Below are 18,962 nucleotides of genomic sequence, written 5' to 3' on the forward strand. Positions count from 1 at the left end.
GACAACCAAACCTTTATAAATCAGCTGACAGCATCTCAATAATGCACATGACTCTTCTGAGGAAGACTGCAGGAAGTTTGTAGTCGAAGCATGTCATGGTGAAAAGAAAAACACACTGGTCTAGTAACAAGAACTATCTTATTATAATATAATGGAAGAATACACCGGTATAGTAATACAGAACAAGAAGTAACAAGAACTGTCTTATTACAGTAGCCGGCTAGATTCTGATTGATTGAAATGTCTGCTCACCCCTCCCATTGTTGAAGCAACGATGGTCTTCAAGACAAGAAGCTCCTGTGATGCATGAAAAACGTGATCCTCCATTTGTCAAAAATGTATATCACTACAAACTCTCTCACACACCTCTCTTCTTTGTTTTCCAACCAATGCATTTCATGTGGACTCACTAAGTACAAAAACGTCTCTGTTACTAGTCTGTCCGTTCTTTGCTCATGTGTGCACAGTAAGACAGCTGATGTATAGGAAAGCACATACTCATGTGTACAATAAACTCCCACACAAGTTACTGTTGTCTCTTTACACACACCCCCACCATGTCCACACAAACTCTGTGTGTGGATGTGCTGAGAGGGCAGAGTGTAAGACGGAGACTTCATGCAGTTAACCGACTCTTACCTTCCTACCTCTCCTCTCACACTGTTACCCTTTTTACCCTCACACCTGCTGCCTATTTCACACTCCCCCCACCTTTCTCTCCAACACTCTGTGTCACCCTCACTCACTCTCGATGATCTCTCGTTGCTTTCCCGCAGAGCTTTTTGTATCTCACCTTTTTTCTACAGCCTCTAGGATTTAACCTGCATGTCAGGGTGGAGAAATGAAACACTTTCAGGAGAGCGATTGAAGATTTATGGTCTTTTCTTGTCAAAATTCACTTGATACAGTATAAATAGGGTTGTAAAATACCGGGAATTTTCAAAGTAGGAAACTTTCCATGGGAATTAACAGGAATTTATGGGAATAAACAGGAATAAAACCAGTAATTTATTAAATTGAAGGTTGGCTCTTAATAGGGAACTTAAATATAGTGTGGGAAAATATATTTTTGCATAATCCTGACTAAAACAACCAGATTTCATGCAAGTACAGTTGAATATCTATGCTACTCCTGTTACGGCTTGAGCAAAGGACCAGGACCCAAATGCAGAGTACAGAGAAAAAAATATTTATTAAGCAAAAAACCAAGGTTCAACTAAAGCGCCTTGCGGGTAAAAACAACTGAGAAAAAGTACAAAACTAGGAAGTAACACAAAATCACCCAAAAAGGGGGAAAAGGTTCTATCAAAAAACTCACAAACAAAAAAACTAGGAATCAATCCTCTGGAAAACACTCGAGATAAGTTCACAGAAAACTTGGCTTGAATCTCCTCAGGAGCAAGGCTACAACGGGACATGGAGCATGCGGCTAGAGGAAATAATCTGGCACTGGAGGAGTGTTTGGTGGCAGCTTAAGAAGCCAGTGCTGATGAGAAAATCAGGGACAGGTGTGCCTGATGAGCCTCACTCCTGAGGAGACCGGCCCCGCCCCTACCCATGCAACCTGCAGGCAGAGAGAGAGAGGGTTAGGGCAAATAACAAAAAAATCAGGACCATAACAACTCCTCAATCACATGCACATAGCACACTGCTTACTGCAGGGATATTGAGACCACGCCCCCTACATGCACTTTTTATTTGTATGTTGAATGGGAATTTTTTAGAGGGAGATGGGCTCTTTTCATTTAACATTTAGAGATTACATTTTTGCTAATTTTTGAATGGGTTGGGTCAGGGGGGTGAGTAATATTTACCTTAAAATTCATATTTTGGTCTTTAATGAAAAAAATGATTGTTAAATGAAATATTTAACACTTGATAAAGTTCTACTTTCAAATAAATATGTTTTAATTGTATTATTTTGGATGGATATCTGCTTATAACAAAACAAATATTTATTCTTGGATATGAAACCTTTCCATTAAATTATCCTCAGTTCCCATAAATTCCCATAAATTCCAATTTGGAATATTTCCAAAATTCCCCAGCTTAACCTCCCATGGAAATTTACCGGACATGCTCCACCCCTTTGCAACCCTAAGTATAACACGAATTTTGGAGTACAAGCAAAATTTCATACACTCTAACTGAACCTTATTGAAGTGTCAAATGTTCCTTCTTGACCCTATCTGCTCCCACACTGTGGAAGGAAACAACATTACATTCAGCTGAAAAACTGGAAACGAAGATTTGTTAAATAGTTGCAGTTCCTGGAATTTGAATTTAATGTTTTTTTATTGTGATAAAATTAATATTCCAGAAAATATACTGCCATCTTGTGTCACCTGACCTATGTATAGATGGAGAGCAGATCCACATAATGTGTCTCTTAATCATAGACTGTATAAAATATGGACGTAGGATCTGTGACGTCACCCATCTGTTTCTGAAGAGCTGTTTGAGGCCAATGGGCGGCCTCAGCCATATTGCTGCTGTTGAGCCAGTGTGACGTAAAGAGGCAGAGTTTGAGCCTCCTTGCCAACAGTCTTTTGTACCAGGCTGTAAACATGTTTATTTCTGCTGTAAAGATTTGCTTTTTTGAATTGGTGTGTATGTGGTTTCTGGTATTTCAGGAGCCAGCTTCAAGCGGACACTCAATTAACTGCAGTTTTTAACACTTCTGCATTAGACAAATATTTTTAAACCGCAGGTTGCCACTTCATCTTAATGCGTAAAATCTGTGGAGTTCCTTTATAATATCTGAAAAGTTTTCAATCAAAGGTTTAGATGGCTTAGATATTACCCAACACAATCGAGGCAGATGGCTGTTCAACATGAGTCTGGTTCTGCTCAAGGTTTCTGCCCATTAAAGGAAGTTAAATGAAACAAGCCTGGTTTCTTTTTTTGATATGATAACAATTCATACTCATTAAGTTATTAGTTAATGAAAGACTCATTTGACTGAAAAGTCACCAGTTAGCAGGGTCACACTTTAAACTAAAACATCAGCCAACAAATCAACCCTGTCTCAGCAGAGCAGTGACGGCACGTATGTCCTTTCTTATGTTTACATTATCACAGAGCATGCAGGCTGTGGACATCAACAGGAATCGATAACGAATCAGATTGATAAGCAGAATCAATCGTGGCATCAATAAAATAATATCAATCATCATCCCTAGTAATTATGAAGCCCTTTTCCTCCTTCTTTTGTCACCTTTAATTTTAAATAAGGGCATCAACTTCACAACCAGAGCCAAGCAAAAACCTTCTCAGCTTCAGTTGTTTTCATCAGTTTAAACAAAGACGGATGGAGAAGCTCTTCTTAATGGAGAGAGACATGCTCCTCTCCTGTCATCCACCTTGTCTAGAAACAGATCTTTTAAAGTCACCCTGCAGAATTTTATTGAACTGAAGATCCATTGCAGTTAAAAAAAATGTTCTGCAGTTTGCTTCGTGTGGAAGATGAAGCCTGAGAATAAAATAAAGCAGATCTTGGAGACTGACAGGCTGATGGGAAGGGAAGGCCGGAGAAAAGTGGAGTGTAAGAAGTGAAGAAGGAGTGTGAGAGTTTAGATCAATAAGTTCTCAGCTGGCGAGAGGTGTCTTCTCTGTGCGAGCGGGTGCTGTGTAGCATGACTGGCAGCTCTATAGGGAAGCTGTCACCTTCTCCTGAGTGCTCTCTCTCTCTCTCTCTCTCTCTCTCTCTCTCTCTCTCTCTCTCTCTCTCTCTCTCTCTCTCTCTCTCTCTCTCTCTCTCTCTCCCTCCTTCCACTCATCTTCACAAACATCTCTGAGACCATTGATCCCTCTTGCCTTTTTAAACCCTCTCTTTTCACACTCATTGTGCTGTGCAGTCTGTTTGCTGTCCAGAGCTGCAGCAGAGGTTCGGTTCAAATTGACGGCGATGCACGGGCTTTTGTTGTCTCCTTTCATGTTCGCATGTAAACACAAAAAGCCAGGGGAGACAGAGATAAGAAGAAAAAAGAGAGAGAAACTCAAAGTGGTGCGTCAACAAAGAGCCCAGTTCTCCTCCCAGAATGGATTAAGATGTTCTGAAATAAAGCATAAATAAATGTATGAACACATAAATTAATAAGGACTTGTGGGACAAGGGGGAAGCTTGGGCATTAGCCATTTCTCAAATTTTGCATTTGAGTGATAAATAATGAAGGCTTGGTTTTTAGCAGGCAGTGTAGAGGAAATTGTGTTTGGGGTCTGACTATTAACCCTGTCTTATCTGGAGTTAAATTATTGAATCATTTCACTTGAGACAAAAAACACAGGCAGAAAGTTAACAAGGGAGTTAAATCTTCCTTGATTCACCTCTGTTTCTCACCCTACAGAGCTTATTCCTACATAATCTGCTCACATGAGAGAGCTAAATTAAGAATATGCAGTAAGTGAGGTAAAGTGTTTTTTAGTTTCAGCTTTAAATTTTGTTGTTTCAACTAAAACAATCTGCTTGAGTGTTTTGGGATGCACCTGCCGAGCTTATTTGCATGTTTGCTGTGCAGATTTTTAAGCTTCAAGCAGGTTTTATTCCTACAAGGTTTGATTGAACAAATCATGCATGTTAGGCAAGGCAGGTTTATTTATGAAGCACCATTCATACAAAGAGCAATTCAGAGTGCTTTACAGAGTTAATAAACAAAACAAAACCAGTAACAATCAACAAAAACATACAGCGAACACTTAAAACATTTAAATTTTATATGCGGCCAGTTATATTTGGTCTACTCTCTCTCTCTCTCTCTCTGTACTTATGTAACTTAACGTACATAGTAAATAGTGTTGGGTCTTATTATTTATTTAAATCAGGAGGGATTATTCTCAATGATCAGCCACCTCACTGCTCTGAAGTCCGTAACTTGCAGAGTCTTACTGTCCCGCCGGACACAGAATCACAACTGGTCTTGTCTTAACCGAAATGAACCCTTTAATCATTCGATTAATCTCAGAACTTCTTCCCAAGGATTAAGACTCACACATTGAATCTTTTTTGTGTCGAGTTGCAACCCGGATCTGGCTCAGACCTCTTGACCCCCCCGCAGGGTGCCCGTATGCCCAACATCTAATTGTAGATCCAATATCTGGTTAATTTCATAATGCCATACCTTGTCAAAAAATATCCAATTTAAAATATAACATTAAAGCTGCTGTTGGTAGTCACAGAGTAAACATCTGTTCAGAGAGAGGGACTTCGAATGTCAACACTACCCCTCCAAACCAGATTTCCTCTTAGCCCCCCAACACAGATTGGCGTGTGCAGTCATGATAGTGCCGGACTCATAACCAATCGGAGGACGTAGTAGAGGCCACCTCTTAACCAATCAGGGCAGAGGATATGAGATTAGCTATGATTGGTCCGTCATAACGGGAACGAGGGGAATAATAACATTGCTTGATACAAAAGCATTGGAAAATGCAGAGATTTCGCAATAGTCTCAAATTACTCCACTTGCCAATGAGTATTATGAGTATTATGACCTTTTCTCCAAACCCAGCAGAAAAAAGCAACCTTTTTTTAACACCATTCCTACCAACAGCAGCTTTAAACAAACATAAGCATGAACACATCAAATTTTTAAAAATCTAAGATCAAGAAGTTATCCACATTCAGCTGAGAATGTGTAGATTGTGTTAAAACATGCATTCTTCCCCCTCCCTGTCTGTATGTGTGAGATGTAACCCCAGCTATAAAGGTGAGCTCCAGGTCTGCAGGGTAAACCGTCCGCAGACAGAGACAGACAGAAGTGTGGCTCATATCCTGCAGAGCCATCACTAGTCATTTGTGCACCGCTCTTTTACCTCCCAGCTGTGCTCTCGTCTTCCCTGCCTCCATCCCTTCCCTCTCTGCCTTCCCAATGTCATATTTCACCCTGAGACACATGGTGTCCTCCTGACTCCAATGTCAGAGCTCCCTATGGGATTCAGCAACAACCCACCACCCTGCAAGCACTTTGTTAAGACCAGACATCCCTGTAACGTTTACATCCAGCGTGGTGTCAACACATGCTGGTCCTGGTTTTATGAACACCTATTGCAGGTATGCATTGTTAGCAATAACGCTCCATAAAAGACACTTAACTCCAGGGCTTTTTGGCAAACTGTTGAAGCAGCTAGCATTTTTTCTGAAGAAGATACTCATGCAACATTTCCTCCATGATTCATTCAACTTTTCCGCTCAAAAGCAGGATGAACTTGTGATCTTTTGCAAAAATCCAAGCCAATCTGAGTTCTGAAATGTGCTTTGTTCCGTTATCAGGCTTTACATTCACTGTTGTTTTCTTTCTGCAAGTTGCTGCATCGATCACAATATCAGATTTGTGTGATTCAGAGCAGAGAGCGAGCATGTAAACTGCAGTTAAGTAGCTCGCTTGATGAACATGCCAGATCTGAGACAGACATCAATCCTCAAGTTCAGCTTGTTATCTGCTGCTGGAGAGGCAACTCGGCAAGGAATATAATCAGTAACATTAACATAAAGCAATTCAAGCTTCTTTAATTGCATTATATTAAACAAATTAGATCAGTCATCCAAGTGCAAAGTGCTTTCTTGTACGATATTAATTGCCAAAAAAGGAGCTGTGACAAAAGTTAAGGATGATAAATAATGTCAGAGCTGAGATTTCACTGCTTGGCTGTCTGTTATTTATCCTCATTAACTCTTCCATCTAGTCATCGGGGCTTTAATGTGGCGCATTAATATTCATATATGCTAAGTGTTTACAGTCACAGTACGAAGAGGCATGACTCACACTCAGACCTCTCTCAGCCCAGTGCAGATAAGACTCTCCTCTCCTCGGTGATGGAGGGCACTCAGCTTTAACCCGTGCTGTGAGGGCTCAGGTCGTGTTGAATGTGGTGAAAGACTGTGACTCCACTTGTGCATTCTCGCAGAGGAGGAGGAGAGGCATCTCCTCGTCAGGTTCCCTGAAAGCTCTTCATAAAGCTAGTTTGGAGATGCACAAACACAACATGCATGTCAAAGAGCGTCTCTAAATGTTAACATTCCTGGAGGTAAAGAGAACTCTGAGTTTGTGTAGATGCTAATTTTTGGAACTGTTCAAAAGTTAGTTTTCTGCAGAGCTGGTTTACAGAGGGTCACAGTACAGCATGGAAGCTCTTATCTCAAAATGAAGAAGGTCATGCAACCTGGTTCACTCTAAACACTTTTCTAGATTTAGGAGTGATTTCTGATTGTGAAAACAGAATTAGCAGGAGCAGGCTGAAGAGAGGCTAACTAAAGATGAGCTGATATCATTTTTAAAACTTGATTGATTTCACAGCAGCTGAATCCTACAAAATCTGACTTTCTTGACAATCCTCTCCTCTTTTCTGTTTTATGTAGTTCTGCTCAATGAATACTGACGCTCCATCACCTTCATCTGTCAAGATGACCCTGAGTTAGCTTTAAATCTGCCAACTGAATATTTGCACTGTCATTATTTGATCATTCGGAAAATGCTGGAGGACCAATCTGGCAGGCTGCAACCTTCACAAACCAAATAGTACAAGTAGTATTTATTCAGTCGTCACAATCATTTTCACAGTACAGACACTTTCAATAAAGCAGCAGTGATTTAAGTGATGACTGAAAGGCATGATGCAGATTTGAGCCTAGCCAACAAATAATATCTCATTGAGCTACCAGCTTCCAAAGTTTAAAGAAACAACGGGTAAATCATGAACACTTCTAACCTTCAAAAACTGCTTATTTGAAAACCAAAAGTGAATCACAAGTTTTTAAATTTACAAGTCACAGAATAACCCTTTAAAGCTCCTGTGAGGAGCTTTTAGCAAGTTATGAATCTACAGTCATTTTTGAAACCGCCTGCTACATCCAATCCAATCCAATCTATTTTATTTATATAGCACATTTTAAAAACAACAAGGTTACCAAAGTGCTGCACAACAAATACCAACAGTAGAAATAAATAATAGTAAAATTTAAAATACAGTAAATTTAAAGACAAACAGAGACCAACACAAACTCTCACGCTGTATTAAAAGCCAGGGAGTAAAAAGGAGTTTTAAGATGTGATTTAAAATTATCCAGTGTGGGGACCATTCTGACTTGGGTGGGTAGCTCATTCCACAGTTTAGGAGCTACCACTGAAAAAGCTTGGTCACCCCTCGTCTTTCGTCGGCTTTTTGACACAACAAGACGCGTCTGATCAGCAGACCTCAGTACTCTGGAGGGGGCGTAGATGTTTATGAGGTCAGATATGCTTCATACTACCTACAAATGTAGTATGCACTACGTACTACACACTGCTTTTGAAGGTAGTATGTATTTCATTGGATCTGTTCTGCAGGATGCTGGGTCGGGCGTCGTTGGATTTCCAGTTTCGGAAAGCAACAGTAAACAACGTACAAGCTGATAGTGAAACTGCTTCTTTGGCATCACTTATGATTTAAAAAGTTAAGAAGTGGTTTATATGGAATTTAATAGTTTTCACAGCACCTAAGAACTGAGTGCCCCCTGCCATAAACGGAAAAAGAAGAAGCGGAACGTTGGCGCTGTGCATTGTGGGAAACCGCACGTGAGGGAGACTGGTCTGTTGCATACTGTGAAATTTTACCAAAGCAGTACGACATCCAGGTAGTTTTGGCGTACTGCAGATTTTCCTCTTGTTCACACTCTACATAGTGAATTTTAGCCAAATCAGTAAATACTGCTAGTATAATAGGAGGTTTTGAAAACAGCCAAGTTGTATGAACAGTGATGCCTCTTTGTGATCTAATAAAGCAACCAAGGCCATCCTTAACAAGATTGCAAAATCCAGTTGCATAATAGCAGCAATAAGAGACTATGCCATCGCTGCCCAAACTCTCTGGAACTCTGTTCTCTCATTTAAAAATCAACTCAAAAAACCTATCTCTTCAAAAAGCCTACAACATGTGACCTCTACTTCCTCCCCATCTGTTTTTTGTGTTTTATTTATTTTATCTGATTTTTTCATACTTCATGTACTGCGTCTTTGAGTACCTAGAAAAGCACCATACAAGTCTTATCAGTTATTATTATTATTATTATTACTACTAGTAGTAGTAGTAGTATTATTAGTATTATTATGAGGGGGTAGGTGTCAGACAAGATGATAAACAGCACATTGAAGAAACAGCCTCTATTACTTTTTAGAGCAGATATTCACAGTGAGGGACACTTGTGAAAAAGACATAACGATTGAACATTAAGAATGTAAGCTAGCACTTGACATCTCTAACAAGCACGTCTTTCAGGGTCTCAGTTTTAAGCTTGTTATGATGCGCTAATGTAAAAAACTAATTTTGCATTGAAAGTCTGATTCTAACACAGTTTGTTTTGCATTTACTCAAAGGTTGTACTTGTTTAATATTGTAGCTAAGTTTGATGCATAAAACCCTTCAAACCTTGTATTTGATGAAACATTATTCAAAAAGCTTGACTTGATTTGACACAACTCTCACAGTGTTCAAGCAACACCTTGACTCAGGAGTGCACTTCAGGCTTTACGGCTCCAACTTTATTTTTTAATTTAAAATCCTTTGAAAGCTGAGAAAACAGAACTTTTCATGTAATAGACTTTATAATTTCGACCAACGTCTCAAGTACCCGGTGTATTTTCTAGCCCCGGATAAAAGCAGCTCTTCCTTCTCTAAACTGTTTGTCAGTCTGAGAAAGTCGGAAAGAGGATGAGAAAATAAGGTGACTGTGGACATGTTTTCATTTTATCTCTCAAAGTGCACTTTACAGGAGGATACATGCCAGCCACATCTCCAGGGTTGAGTGGGTTGTTCACACAAAAAACAAGTACATGGTACTTAGATCAAGGTCACACTCAGATCCCATTCAATTCCAGACACTCATATAACAGCTATTTCTGTCTATTTCAGCAGCCGCAGGAATCTGTTATATGGCCGGATTGTCCTGACAAGCTAATGGACGGCTTCTGTCACCTCCACAGAAACTGTTTCTGTGCATTTCTGGCTTCCTCTCTCCTCCACCAACACCTCCAGCAGCCGTGCTGGTGGCAGACAGGCTGAAGTGTTTTTGTGATGTTGGCCTTTTGTCATATGTCACACGCTGACCTTTTCTTCACTCTGTCCAAACAAAACAACACGTCTAGACTACATGTGCGTGTGTGTCCATCTCATTTTGAATACTTGTTTGGACCAGTGTTGAAGTTGAGTCACCGAAACTCGAGTCCAAGTTATGTCTCGAGCCGAGTCAGGGTCACCACAGAAGAATCAAGCTTGAGTCCACGAGTATTTCGAAAGATGACTGCAGTTTAACTTCCAAACGATTAACTGTATGAAGCTGCAAGGAAGGGACCCTTTTGGATTTGTAGAAAACACAAATCCAATGCAGTCAATACTCATGTCCATGTCTAATTCCTGGGCTCAAGTACTACAACACTGGTGTCAACTAAAGCCTCAACACTTCCATGTTTTCATCCTGGTATCCAATCAAAGATTAAAAAAAACACAAGACATGAATAAAAATAAACTGATAACTTTGGAAAGCACTGATAACACCCCACTGCTTTTGTAATCTTGTAAACTCCTAGACCGTACTTTTCAAGGTAACATAGATGGCACCATGACTGTGGAGTTCCCATGATGCTTCCCTGCCAGCTCTGAGAGTTAGATGAGTGGGTACTCAGGGAGAAAGGCAAACAGTGTGTTGTGTGACGGGAGAGAGGCAGCATGTTGGTGCAGATGGGAGGATCTCACCTGCTGTGTCACAGCCAAAGCACATGCAGTCTTATAGCTTCATATTAAATAGACTTTGCATAATCCAATTTATTTATTTGATATGATATTATATGACATTATATGATATAATATGATGTTATAATTATATTATATTGTTTTGTATTACATTATATCACATTATTTCATATTATATTATTTTATATTGTGTTGTATTACATTATATCATATTATTAATATTATATTATATTATAGTATATCTTATTTATTTATTTTATAGCATATAGCATTATATATATTACATTATATTATAATAAGTTATATTATATTATAATATGTTATATTATATTAGAATATGTTATATTATATTAGAATATGTTATATTGTACTGTATTGTATTTTATTATATTACATTAAATCACATTTTATTTTATTACATTACATTATTTTATATAACATTATAGTATATTTTGTTGTATTATTTTATAGTACATTAAATTATATTAAATTGCATTATATTACATCATATTACATTATTTTATATTCCATTCTATTACATTATTTTATATTATATTATCGTGTATTTTATCATATCATATGATTTTATATTATATTACATTACATTATATTGTATTATATTATATTATAGAATTTTTATTTTTTTATTTTATTATATTACATTATATTATACTATTAGATTTGTATTTTTGTATTTTTTTACAGTTAAATATTTCATGGTTGTTTTATACTAAGTAGATACATCTTATTTTTTTAGAGTTTATTTGGTTAAACATGTGGGGTTACCTTCTCAACAGCCGGTCCTCTATTCTATATACCTTACATTTTTTCCCCTCTAATTTCATTAATTTAATGTTTGTTTTTTTTCTACCATGAAATCTGTCAGGAATGACAGCAAGGTAGACTTCTTTAAAAATGAAAAAAAAGAAGAGAAAAGGCACAGGAGTGAAGGCCCATAACCAAACCTCTGTCACGACGTTACACTTCAGTAGAAACTCCCCTAAAGTCAATTTTGTATCACAGCACCGTGAACAATTGCTGTAGCTGGGTTTAAAAGAAGTTGATAACACGCTGCCATGCACAGTGTTGTTTTTTTTCCCCCTGGTCAGAATATGATAATTAATGACTTAAAATAATTTAGTGTTCATTTTCAGGGAATTTCAATTACGCTGCAACATAATGAACTCTGCTGCAGAGCCAACAAACGTGGTGTTCTTGTTTTCTGAAAGACATCATGGAAGTTTCCTCTGCCCTCCATCCTCCAGTAGAAGTCTTGATCTGTTTTTATTTCTTTATTTTTCCACACTGTGTGCCTTCACTTTCTTTAATGCCTCCGAATGAGATGAAAGCCCAGTGCAATTAGGCTTCTTATCGTTTTAATTAAGAAAGCCATTCGGCCATATCTGCCTCAGACGCCATAACACATAATGGCAGAGTCTCTGATGCCTGAAGTAGTGTTTGTGTGTGAATATGTGTGTGTATGCATGTGTTGTGTGTGTACATACAGTATGTATTTGTATGTGTAAGTGTACAAGCTTGTGAGTGTGCGTCCTAGTAACACAGTTCCTTACAATCTCTCTCCCGCCCTTCTTTCCTCTTTTTATCAGTCTGTGTTCTCCAATCGCTATTCCCTCTTGTGCCTCTCTCCAAACATGCTGTTCTATCCCTCGTTATTTCCCTCTCCTCAAAGAGACAAGGTCAAAGAGTGTTGTAGAAGTACTTCAGACTCACTCCAACTATGTAGTCTGAGTGCTTCTTTTTAACCCCTCTGTCACATATTGCTCCATTAATACTGATTCCTCTTTGCATTTAGAAATCCTTGCATGTGATGGTGTTTATATCTTTCATGACTCATGCATGCACATGTATGACACGCTGACAGCGTATCATGTGCATCCTAACTGCTCTTACTCTATTTCTATTTGCTCCACAGAGGTGAGCAACAAGGCAGAGTCTGAATCCTTCCTGCACTTTTTTTCTTTGTCCCCTCATCCTAAAAAAAAGGAGGAGAATAGAAGAATCTGCAACTGCCCTGTTAACACCCAACCCAGCTCCTCTCCTCCCTCCTCCTCTCCCTCCCCCTCTCCCCTCTCACCCTGGCCTATCAGTGCGGAGCAGTGGTCTGTGAAGAAATTCCCAATATCTAAATTTACACACTGTATCAATCTTGTTTAATAGACTGGAAAGCTTATAGCCGCCGTGGCAAGCCGGCAGAGAGGGCAGCGGTGATAAATTGTCGGTGTGCAGGCGACAGCCGCCCGTGATGTATAATGAAATATTTATGATTTATCCCAGCTAATAAACTGAAATGAAGTGCGTGATGTATGGGAACAGATGGGCCCTCCATTGATGCTGAAGCGGAGAGGCAAGAGGGGGAAGAAGAAGACGATGGGAAGATAGGTGGAGAGACGGAAACAGGAGAAAACATAGTGCTGTGTGTTTGGCTGACACTGGAGCGGGGGGAACTGAAAAAATTGGGAGTGAAATTGAAGATGGATAGGGGGATACGGGGTTAGAGTGGAGAACAAATGAGATTAAATGATGAAGTGGAGAACAGATGGAAGATGGCAGTGAAAACAGACCAACATCAAAATCAAATCCTTCCCCTGAAATGTAGATTCAGGGTGAGACACCATCACTTCTTTCTATTTTGGTTTCATATTTCAGGTGCAGGCTTCAGCTGAGGGGAGTGTTTGTAAAAAAGCTCAACCTGGCAGAAAAGCTTGCCAGAAAATAAAGATGATCAGATCAAATGGTACTTGATATAAAAAATAACACTTAGCTTTAAAACTCCTCTTGCTTTGGTAGAGTTAAGTCTTCCTGAAATGAGAACACCTTGAAATCTGACGGTCGATTATCCTCCGTGTCCTCACAGTGCGTTCCTTGAGCTACAGCTGCAGCCCCTAACCCTGACCTTTACTGACCTCTCACTGCACCACCTTTATTCAACCATCCTACCTCAGCCACAGCACCTGCTTAACCTCATCACAATGTCACACACACACACACACACACACACACACACACACACACACACACATCCATTTCCCGGCCCCAGCTGCAGACGCACCACCTGTAATAATCCAAAAGGACACCATTCTGTTCTGTCTTTTCTCCTCGTGCGCTCCTTCCCTCCTCTGTCCATTTTTCTCCCCCTCCGTCTCTCTCCACTCATCCATACTGACCCATTTCCTCTGCTCGTCATCCCCCCGGCCCAGCTGAGCCCCTCGTCCCACATACTGTACTCATCCTCCCCCCGCACCTGTCCCCCAGACACCTGTGTGTTTGTATTTGTGTGTGTGAGTGTGTGTGTTTATGTGTGGAGGGTGTGTTTCTGGAGGATGATTGGAGGGGATCTTAAACCATCATCCATCCAGTGCACTTTGTCTCAGACACCATCTCTCTCTCTCTCTCTCTCTCTCTCTCTCTCTCTCTCTCTCTCTCTCTCTCTCTCTCTCTCTCTCTCTCTCTCTCTCTCTCTCTCTCTCTCTCTCTCTCTCTCATACACACACACACACACACACACACACACCTTCTTTCCAACCATGTTCACTGACCTTACATTATGACATGAGTTACACATCGTCTTATATACGCTGGGTTTTTCTGCTTTTGGGTATTTATACTAAGATTTTCTGCACCAAGGAAAAAGTTTAAAGGGAAGATCTATGGCAGAATATTTAATGCTGGAGGAAACCATTCACAGAAATCAGAGGAACTTATTGTCAAGTGCAGTTTGGTTTAAAAAATGCTTGTAAAAGAAAACCAAAGCGTGTTAACAGGGAGATGTTAGCATTTTACTTAAAGACCAAACACACCTGTAAACTCTTAATCTCCCTCTCTTTGCCCGGTCTTCTAGGAGACACAGCGGTCTACAAAAACGGCGTGTATTGGATCATGGGACGCACCAGTGTCGACATCATCAAGAGCGGCGGCTACAAGATCAGTGCTCTCGAAGTGGAGCGCCACCTGATGTCTCATCCAGACATCATCGGTGAGAGAAGTTCAGACTGTAGATATTTGACTGTTTGGTTTGTGTGTCAGGGAACTGGAAAATTCACATCTATGATAGGTCAAACAGCCCTTTTAAAAAGGTGCATCTACAACAAATCTACAACTTAATTCTAAGCAGTGTGACAGTTATTCTAAACAAACTGGAAGATCAGGTTAGATTTTATGACTAAGCCGGGATTTTTTAAACTGTCCCCTAAAATTAATGGATTGTTCTTTGGACCAAAGGAGAGCAAGCCTTTCTGTCAGAGCCCAGACCCTCTGGAACTACCTCCCAGAGGAGAACAGACATATTGATCCTCTTTGAAATCTCTTTTAGAAAAAAAATGTTCAATGTGCTTTTACAGGAGATGATTTCTGAGCGTGTTTTAATCCTCCTTACACGGCAGACAGACACAAAGGCAGGATTTTATATCTGATATTTGATATATTTTCTCTTTTAATGTCTAATCTTTGGTTGGTTTTATTCTTCTAGCTTTGTTTTATTTCTTTCAAATCTATTGTTGTTTTTTTTAGCATTTTTTTAACTTGTTTTAGTCCTTCTCATCTTTCTTGGTCTACCTTTTTTACTAACGTCTCATTTTCTGTCTTTTTGTGGCTTTCATGTTTCTTAATCCCCTGCTGTTCTGTTTTAATTTCTTAATTTTCTAAAAGTATTATAAAATATTTTTCTCATTTACTTAATTTCATTTTAATTGTGTTTTCTTTTATTGGTAAAAAAAATAAAAATAATTGCTATTATTATTATCATTGTTATATTCATATTCATATTTATTATTATCTATATGTATCATTATGTATATTTATTACTATTTATATTATTTGTATTATTATTATTGTTATTCTTATTACATTGATATTGCTATTTATATTCATTTTATTATCAATATTATTATTATTGTTATTATCATTATTATTATCATTATTATTATCATTATTCAATAAACAGACTAGAACGGCAGCACAGTCTCTGTTCATGTAGACACACTGTAATCACAGACAAAAGTCAAAGCTTTAAATCCAAGTATTATCAGTCATTTAAAAACATATCTTTGGCAGGATCCTAATACAAAATCCAATCAGCTGAAGTTAAGTGACATGTTTGTATTAAAATTTTTTATGGATTTTGTTTCTTGTAGATGTGGCTGTCATTGGGGCCCCTGATGCCATTTGGGGTGCAAAGGTCACTGCGGTGGTGCAGCTGAAGGAGGGGCGGAGCATGAGTCTGCCTGAGCTGAAGATCTGGGCTAGGTACTGAGACGTCATTTTGAGTATTTTTATTCTCATCATTCAGTTTCTTTCAGAATTATTCTTTAAGTTTTCAGGCTTTTAAAAACTCCTCTCACTCTTTTAAACGTTGACACCAGGAGAGACTTTGCACTGTTTCACCAATCTAAATTAGAAATAAACCAAAACACAAACTTGACACCATTTCCCAATTTCACAAAGCAGTGCTGACCTTCTCTTGGGGATAATTTCCTCATCCTTTTATCAAACGTGGTAAACAAATGAGATCTCCTTAAGGTCTCCCTTAATGCAAACTCTGCAGCTCTCAAAGCGGCTCAGCACACATCCCCATAGTGACCGGACCTGAGGACCTCAGATCAATGGAAAGGGAAGCTGGAGAAGGAGAGGCCAGAGGATGACTAATGAGGGACGCTGAATGAAAGACAAGAGATGACTAAAAAAATTATATGGGGGGGAAGCAGAAGTTATTGTTCCAGAGGACTCTGTCTTCAATGCCATTATTTTTTTTTCTGTCCCTTTTTTAAATGTTAGAACTGTCTGTCTCAACAGATAGTCCCTGATGGACTAAAAGCACAAACACTCCTCTTCTTTGTGGCGTTTTCTTCCTCCTCCTCCTCCACTCAAAATATCATTTGTCCACCTTTTGCATCATCTACTTTTGTATCTTTCCACCCATCACTATCGTGTATTCACATCTCTGACTTCTGTTAGTGCATTGTGTGTGTGTGAGTGTGTGTATTCGTATGTGTGTGTGTGTCAGGGCTCTGGGCTCCATATGGTGTGGGGGCGTTAGATGCTACTGCTGTGGCCTGCTGGTCCAACATGGTGGATTACTACTGCTGCCTGTGACCTGGGTTAACACACTTGCACACACACATACACACACACACATACACTCTCACACACAGTGTTTGCTGCCAGGGGTGCTGCCAGCAGACAGGCAGTGCCAGCACACGGCCCACTGCTGCGGCCGGGTTGTCGGGGAGAGAGAGAGATAAAATGAGACATAAACAAGTAGATGGATGCTCACTCTTCAGTGCCCTGGCTTCAGCTGTCAGTCTGAATCTCTATCACACCCTCTGCACCCCGCGCTGTCGTCAACACACACACACACACGCTCATGCACTCACAAACATACCCACACACACACACACACGCACTGCCCCAGAGAAATTGGTGACACGAGCAAATCCCCATTACAGAGACGTGTATGTACGCACATATACTCACTCACACTTTACTCAGTGACTCAGAGAGACGGAGAGACGGAGACATCTGCTGTAAGGAGAGTTTGATGGCAGCAGTATGAGTCATTATGCTCACTTGCAACCACACAGGGACACACACACATACACGCACACACACAGGGACACACACACACACACACACACACACACACACACACACACACACACACACACACACACACACACACACACACACTCAGACACAAACAAACAAACTAGGTTAGAAGATAATAGAAAAGCTTCGGGCTTCAAGACTTGACGTAACAACCATGCATTCAAAACAGAAAAAATAAAACACTTTTAATTATCGCAGCCTTCTGTTTTTCCTTTTTATTATTTGTTTTTTTTATTTCATCTCACAGTGATTATATTGTTTTGTACGAAGGGAATTGTCTGTGTCTGGAAGGCGAATTGTGGGTATTAGAGAGGAGAGCTGCAGCATGCATGAAGGACATTTCTTTCCTTATCTCCACCACTCTGCCACAGGGCTAGCCTTTGTTTAGCGATTGTTTTCTGTTTTGTTTATCCTTTTTGTGTCTGTACATATGTGTGCGTATTCCCATCCATGTGTGCACTAAGCTCGCTGTTGTGTGTGTGTCCTTGTGCATGCCTGTGTTTATCTTCCTCTGCAGTAAACAGTCTTAAGTGTATTAACATCAGTGCTTATTGCAGGGAGCACATGGCGCCCTACACCATTCCCACAGGCCTGCTGCTGGTGGAGGAGATGCCGAGGAATCAGATGGGCAAGGTCAACAAGAAGGACCTCCTGCGACACTTCTTCCCATGACTGGACCGACTTGTACATCCACAACAACATGTCGGTGCCTGGTTGGAGAGCTGAAGCTGGGTGTCACTTCCTGGTTGGACAGACCTGGTCCTATGATTGGACCAAGATTACTTACAAGGGAAACTCAAAGCAATGAAGACTTGAAAATGACTAAACCTTGAGGGTAACTTGATCAAACACTGCTGCGAGGCTAATTCTAGCATTGTTACTGTTTAGGAGGCAAATTGCAGCTGAATCTACAAAAGTGCCAATTTACAGTTGTGCTCATAAGTTTACATACCCTGGCAGAATTTGGGATTTTTTTTGGCCATTTTTCAGAGAATATGAAAGATAAGAGAAAAACTTTTTTTTCACTCATGGTTAGTGGTTGGGTGAAGCCATTTATTGTCAAACAACTGTGTTTACTCTTTTTATATCATAATGACAACCGAAACTACCCAAGAAATCATAAATTCTGCCAGGGTATGTAAACTTATGAGCACAAATTTGTTTGAAGTCGTAAGAATTCAAACTAATTTACATGAAATATACTTGAATCAGAGTTTTCATGCACCACTTACAGGTATGCAACTTAATATGACACATTTGTGGGTTTGCGATTGCAGTCGTGTTCAAATTCCATGCGTCAAACTTTTGGAATTCTTTGAGGGTTGGTAGTATTTTCACATCCTGAACATAAATGTGCTCCAAAAAACGAGAATGCAGATTGAAAACAATTACTTTCTCAGTGTTCGATGGAAAAAACACTGTCACCCCACAGTCAGTTCCTCATGCAAAATCAGATGGACCCAGAAAAGTGAAGGTACATTTTTTAATATTTGAAAAATATATATTTTCTCTTGGGAGAATTCAACTCACTGACTTGAAAACAAATTGAATAATGACTGATATTTAAATCATTAGTGAGACAATTTAAAATCCATATGCGTGCTAATCTTTGGAGGCCATGT

The 18,962-nt window shown here is 39.6% G+C and overlaps 1 protein-coding gene across 1 annotated transcript in view; it reads left to right on the plus strand.

Annotated features, from left to right (window-relative positions):
* acsf3 (acyl-CoA synthetase family member 3) overlaps window positions 1-18,359 on the plus strand; it is a 42,792-nt gene extending 24,433 nt beyond the window's left edge. Inside the window, exons 8-10 of the mRNA XM_034678701.1 lie at window positions 14,579-14,713; window positions 15,870-15,981; window positions 17,898-18,359. Of these exons, the coding sequence (XP_034534592.1) occupies window positions 14,579-14,713; window positions 15,870-15,981; window positions 17,898-18,012 (362 nt within the window). The 3' untranslated portion in view covers window positions 18,013-18,359. The remainder of the gene's footprint in view (window positions 1-14,578; window positions 14,714-15,869; window positions 15,982-17,897) is intronic.
* Window positions 18,360-18,962: the final 603 nt, after the last annotated feature.

The sequence above is a fragment of the Notolabrus celidotus genome, chromosome 3 (genome assembly GCF_009762535.1).
Source record: "Notolabrus celidotus isolate fNotCel1 chromosome 3, fNotCel1.pri, whole genome shotgun sequence".
In the NCBI taxonomy this organism is placed as follows: domain Eukaryota; kingdom Metazoa; phylum Chordata; class Actinopteri; order Labriformes; family Labridae; genus Notolabrus; species Notolabrus celidotus.